We start from the raw sequence: 6,286 nt of genomic DNA on the forward strand, positions 1-6,286 counted from the left end.
TTAATCTGGAATGTCACCAAAAACATAACGACAAATCACAACATAATATCAAGATCACCCCCTCACGACATTCCATGAATATCGTCCAACTTCAATATTATAGATTACAACTTTTTGAATAGGTTCGTGTGCTTGTTTAAACAAAAATAACAGTATGTCGTGTTTTTGTTTGGTGTTAATCTTATAATCACACCGTGTATTAGATGATGAACTCATTTATCGTATTTGGGGGGTGTTGGTTTCTGAGGTGGACCCCACCATCGACCGAAATCCACTGAACCTGCAATAAACCCCTCATAATAATAATTTCATCATACGTTACATTACATTAAATTACATTGCATTACACACATCTCTCTTCACCGTCTTCTCATTGCATCACGATGTTCATCACCATCGCCATTGTAAGTCTTTATCCATGAATTTCATCATCAATCACTTCAATTATCGTATTCGCTTCTTCAATTACAATTAGGGTTTCATTTCGTTTCAATTTCGCCCAATTCCTTCTCAAACTGCTAAATTAATCCAAAAGCATGGATTTTGTAACCGAAAGCTGGGCAATTGATTAGGTTAGTCACATGCAAATGCTCAATTTGGGTTTTTTAAGCCGATTGTGGTGTTTAGAGTGTGAATTTGATGGACCTTTTTAAGGAACGAAATTAGGGTTTGCTTGTAATCGTAAATTGAAGGTAATCTATCTTCTGGGCATTTGATTTCAGGTTCCGGTGGCGGTTTCGATTTGCAAAGTTCGATGAGAATTCATCATCAACAAACCAATCCTTTTTCTCTTCATCAATCCGCTATACCACAAGGATCCATGATCCACCCTTCGGTTCATAATACTTTCCCTCTTCGGATAGAAACGATTCAGGATTGTAATCCTCATAACCAAACGATATCTTTAGCCGAGTTTGCAAAAGGTGAAAGGGGAAAGTGTTCTTTAACTTATGAAGATGAGCCTAGTAATGATGAAGCCCGAGGGAAAAATGTGTCACCGTGGCACCGGGTGAAATGGAATGATACAATGGTGAGGATATTGATAACCGCGGTTTCTTACATTGGTGAAGATGCTTCTATGGAGTATGGTAGTGGGTCGCGAAGAAAGATTTCGAATTTACAAAAGAAGGGTAAGTGGAAGTTGGTTTCTAAAGTTATGGCGGAACGGGGCCATATCGTGTCACCTCAACAATGTGAAGATAAGTTTAATGATCTTAACAAGCGGTACAAGCGGCTTAACGAGATTCTTGGAAGAGGTACGTCTTGTGAAGTTGTGGAAAACCCTTCGCTTCTGGAGTTGATGGATCATGTTTCTGAGAAGTTAAAGGAAGAAGTTAGAAAGATATTATGCTCAAAGCACTTGTATTATGAAGAAATGTGTTCGTATCATAACGGGAATCGGTTGCATCTTCCACCTGACCCTGAGCTACAACGGTCACTAAGATTGGCTCTGAGGCCGAGAGATGATAATGATGAAGGAAGACTTGATGATGATGATCAGGATCATCATTACATGGATGACCATGTTGAGTATGATGATGGCCATCAACATCATCATCATCATGGTGTCGGTGAGGGGTCTTCAAAGAGGGTGAAGGTAGACGAGGCGTGTCAGATGAAAGCTGTGCAGACTGAGATGAATCAAGAAGGGCTGAAAGCGAACGTCTTGCAGGATCAATGGATGAAACATCGATTAATGCAGTTAGAAGAGCAGAAGCTAAAATTTTTTTCTCTTTCAAAAAAAATAAAAAGGAAAAAAACCTTAAATTTTTTTCTCTTTCAAAAAAAAATATATATATCTTACGAACCTGAGCTTGGGGGAAATCTGGATATGGGAGAAAGCCGAAAGAAAATATTAAAAGGAAAATTCGACATGTTTACACATATTAAAGGAGAATCGGTTGCCTCTCTCATCATCAGATTTGAGTCACTCGTCTCCAAAATGAGTAGTGCCGGTATCATCAATGGTTTGTTTGAGATCAACATGAAGTTGTTGAATTCACTACCTTACAAATGGAACATCAATGTGGTTACCATTAAAAGAACCACAGACCTGTATACCATGACACTCTCAGAGTTGGCTTCTACCATCAAGTCTTTTGAAATAATAAAAGATAAGCTCCGAATAAACAATCGGTCCAAAGAAAATAAAGTTGGGACAAGTAATAAAGTTGGGACAAGTGCTGCAGGTGAAAGCAGTCATGCATGTCCTATCATTCCCGACACATCACATGCTGATGAGGTCTACAGCAATTTATGTTCTCAAGCTTGCATTAACAAGGTCACATATTATAGATACCATCAGAATTAAGTCTTGAAAGAAAATGCAAAACTTCGTGAATTAAACGCTGAGTATGTAAAAATTGACAAGATTTACGTTGAAAGGATTAAAACTCACCATGATGATGTGGCAAATCTTAGAGTTAAAATTTGTCAAAAAGATCAAGAAGTAATTTACTATAAAAACATAGTTTCAGAATTAAAAGATGAAATTGAAAAGTTAAAACTTGATGCTTCTGATAGAAAGAAAGAAGAAAAATTAGTTGAAAGATTTGAAACATCATCTGAGCAATTAGATGATCTTATTGGAGCCCAGAGAAGTACTAAAGTAAAAGCGGGGCTGGGGTACGATTATACTAATGTACCACCACCTTTGAACGACAACTACACCAGCTTGCCCCACTTTAGCTATAATACTTCTCCCGAGGAAGAAATGTCATATGGGGTTGGTAGAATACCAAAACCAGTGAAATTTGTTCCTACGGTGTCACAAACTGCTGTTCCAGTCCCATCATCTGATAAATCTAATATCAATGTATCTTTTGAAGCTAGTTGTGTAGAAGAAAGTGGGTCGGTGGAAACGAACACGAGTTGTGATTATGAAACCGTTTGTAACGAAACTTTTGTTGAAAAATGTGTCAATGAAAGTAGGCCTGTTGAGGTGAACATTTAGGTAAAAGCAAAGTTTTTCAAAATGAAAAGGCAAGTACTTCGTGTAAATATGTTCCACCAAATAAACGATCATTTTCTCAAACAACCAATCAATTTAGAAATCCTCAGCCATCCAACTTCTATGATAGCAACTACTATGGTCATTATCAACAAAATTTTGTTGATCCATATTACACAAATGTGTTTTATAATCATGTTCCTTTCCAAGCATCACCTTTCCCACCACACCAACCACATTATTGTTCAGACGAGTTCTATGGCACTCCTAGGAGAAAGTGCTGTTTTGTGTGTGGTTACTCTTCTCACCTTGCAAGACATGCAAGCACTGGTTCAAGCAACAGCTTGATATTCAAAGGCGGCTTAGTCGGTCTCCAAAAGGAGCTTTTAGTAGCCCTAATTCAAGGACTGATCAAGCTGATAGTGAACCTAGTGAAACGGATGTAACATCCAAAGTAAATAAAGTAAAACACAAAAAGAAACCTTTTTGGAAATCCAAGAAGGATAAAATCAAAAAGGATCCTAAGACTGTAAAGTCTGAGGATTCACCAAAAACAAGAAAAGAAAAGTCCGAAATTCTTCATTAAGTGAGGATGCACCAAGAAATAAATGGTTTTCAGGAAATAAAATCAAGTTTGGTCGATTTTCGGCTGATCTTCCCGGGACAACAGTATCCCGGGAACCAATGTCTATTTAAATGCTTAGTGCATGCAGGGTCAATCAAGGAGGACTATCAATAGTATTAGGTTCTTAGATAGTGATTGCACCCAACATATGATGGGAGATGAACCCTTGTTATTTGATGCTAAACCATTCGATGGCGGATTTGAGTCTTTCATAAGCGACATGGGAGGACAAACGTCAAAGAAGGGAAGCCTTGTTCAAATGGCTCAACAACAACTTTTCGAGCGTTTCTCAAACTAACCTCGTTCAATTGCTTTTTTCAAGTGATGGATCCAGCATCAGCTGTTGGATCTCAGTTTGAATCTCTTCAACTTTGTTATACAATGTGATAATGCATGCTTAAGATAGTCCACCTGACAACAACTTTGCTGACCTTTTCACTAAAACCATCTATCATGCTCGTTTTGAATTTATGGTCGAATCGTTCGGCATGATCAATTTTGATTAAAACAACCTATCTATCTTTTTGTATATAAAATTGTAAATATTTTTAAAATATGTCACAATTTTAGAGGGAGAAAATGGAATTATTTATAACTCACCAAAAAGATTTTCAATTCATCTTAAGAAAAGCAAAAACAAATCATTTGATTTACCAAAAAAAAGTATATATATTACTTTTAAGAAAATCTAAAAGGAATTGTGTGACAACTGCCCAATCCGACCCGACCCAGGTACCCGTTTTCGAATCCGATTCTTTTTATGATTTAAAATTTGATTATTAATCTTTGTAAATTTAACATTTAATAAATCATATATATATATATTTTTATATTACTTACTAATAATAAATTCTTCCTTCTCTCCGCCGTCCCGCCCCTTTTCCTCTCTTGTCGCCGTCCCACCCTTTTTCTCTCTTGTCGCCGTCCCGCCCCCTTTGCTTAACCCTTAAGCCTCGAACCCTTTTTCTCTTAACTCTTTGCTTGTCCTTTGGTTCTTCCCGCCTAAGGATGTCTGCGTAGCTCCACGCGCCAGACTCCTTACAAGGAAGCCTGCGCGAAGACCATCTGTTCCTGCGATACGCGAGGCGAACTGTTCCCGCAGCGCGCTAAGAATGGCAGTTCTTCCCGCGGCGCGCGAAGGATTTTAGTTCTTCCCGCGGCGCGCTAAGAATTGTAGTTCTTCCCGCGACGCGCTAAGGATAGTAGTTCTTCCCGCGGCGCGCTAAGGATTATAGTTCTTCCCGCTGCGCGCAAAGAATTGTAGTTCTTCCCGCGACGCGCTAAGGATTGTAGTTCTTCCCGCGGCGCGCTAAGGATTGTTCTCTGTCTGCCTCCGCCCTCGCGCGCGCTCGAGTCTTCTCGCGCTAGACCTTAAGTCTTTTCTTCTGTTTATGTCAGCCTGTATGCTCTTGAAATATCTTATCTTTTGTGTGAGCACTGTAGGTCAGTTCCAACATCTGTCCGAAAAGCCACTTTCGGCGCAGCATGCGCACCAATCCTATTGGTTGACAGAAAAAGTGACTGACATAATCTTTTGAAATCTCCTTTTGCATGTCTTGAACAGTGCTTTATCTGACACCTCCCATGCTTTGACCTGTAATCTGTCAGCTTTTCCCCATCCCCTGCAGCTGCCGGCATATCTTTTGATATCTTTTGCTTTTGGTTCCTTGTGCTTTTTAATATCTTTTGCTTGATTTGATAAGATCTTTTCCCCTTTTCAAGGGATTGTGTTCCCTTGGGTTTTCCCTATAAATTAAGCTATTTCTTGTTTATTAACACTACACACACTACACTCCCCAAATATCTCTCCTTTGCTCTCTGCCCTAGTTCCTCAGCCGCCACTCCTCTCTTTGCCTTCGTCTTCTCTTCTGTTCTGCCCAGAATCTCGGTAATTATAAATATATATATTTTGTTTTAATTTGTTTGACTAACAAGAATCGATACTTACTGCATATATTCAAGACACAAAAACCAATCGTTAAACCAATAACCTCTTATTTATAGGTTAACTTGTGCTTGTTTAAAAGTTGGTTCTTGCATTATCTTTCATCGCACCGTTTACAAGTGAGTAATCTCGTACTTAATCCCCTTTTATTTTTAACGTTTTGGGATGTTCATGTGTTCGTACAACTTGAGTCTTAAACTTGTTTATGAAATTTATGTGCGCAAAACCCCATGTGTTATGGACGTTTACTTGGCTGTTTATTTGTATGTGTGAATCATTAACCGCTTTGTTCGGCCTATTCCGAAGTTTTCATGGATCCATTAGATGAACACGGGAGACCTATCGTTTACGGTTTTCTTGTTTTATTTACACATGCACGTATGATTATCGTTTTTGTGCTCGATTGGGAGCACGGATTGAACTATGAGCTATGATCTATTTAGGCTTGATCACAATCTGATTACACCCTATGTTAAACCCCAGTTATGCACATGTTGCGCGCAGTGTTTGTTATTATCTATTTATATCTATTAAACTTGATTTCTCACCGACACGCAAGTGTTGACGTTTTATTTTAACACATGTTCAGGTTTGCTGTAGCTGCTTTTGGGAATCTCAATGACACGTAGGATGTTTTCTTTTTCTTTGGACCTAGATTAAAATGTAACAAGACAAATTATGTTATTTGAATATTTTGAGTTATGATATGATTTATGTTACTTTACGATTTGTGTTCTGCGCGTGCGCAATGAAAATGTATTTATTA

General features: G+C 38.4%; 1 protein-coding gene across 1 annotated transcript; it reads left to right on the forward strand.

Moving 5' to 3' along the window:
- Positions 1–685: 685 nt before the first annotated feature.
- Positions 686–1,720, forward strand: LOC143610397 (uncharacterized; the record flags this gene model as incomplete). The annotated part of the gene is made up of 1 exon (XM_077084889.1): positions 686–1,720. A coding segment is annotated over one exon (1,035 nt), but the record flags the coding sequence as incomplete, so codon positions are not given.
- Positions 1,721–6,286: the final 4,566 nt, after the last annotated feature.

This window comes from Bidens hawaiensis, unplaced genomic scaffold (assembly GCF_021521415.1).
Source record: "Bidens hawaiensis isolate Kalapana, Puna unplaced genomic scaffold, B.hawaiensis_p1.1 tig00026063_1, whole genome shotgun sequence".
Taxonomy (NCBI): Eukaryota; Viridiplantae; Streptophyta; class Magnoliopsida; order Asterales; family Asteraceae; genus Bidens; species Bidens hawaiensis.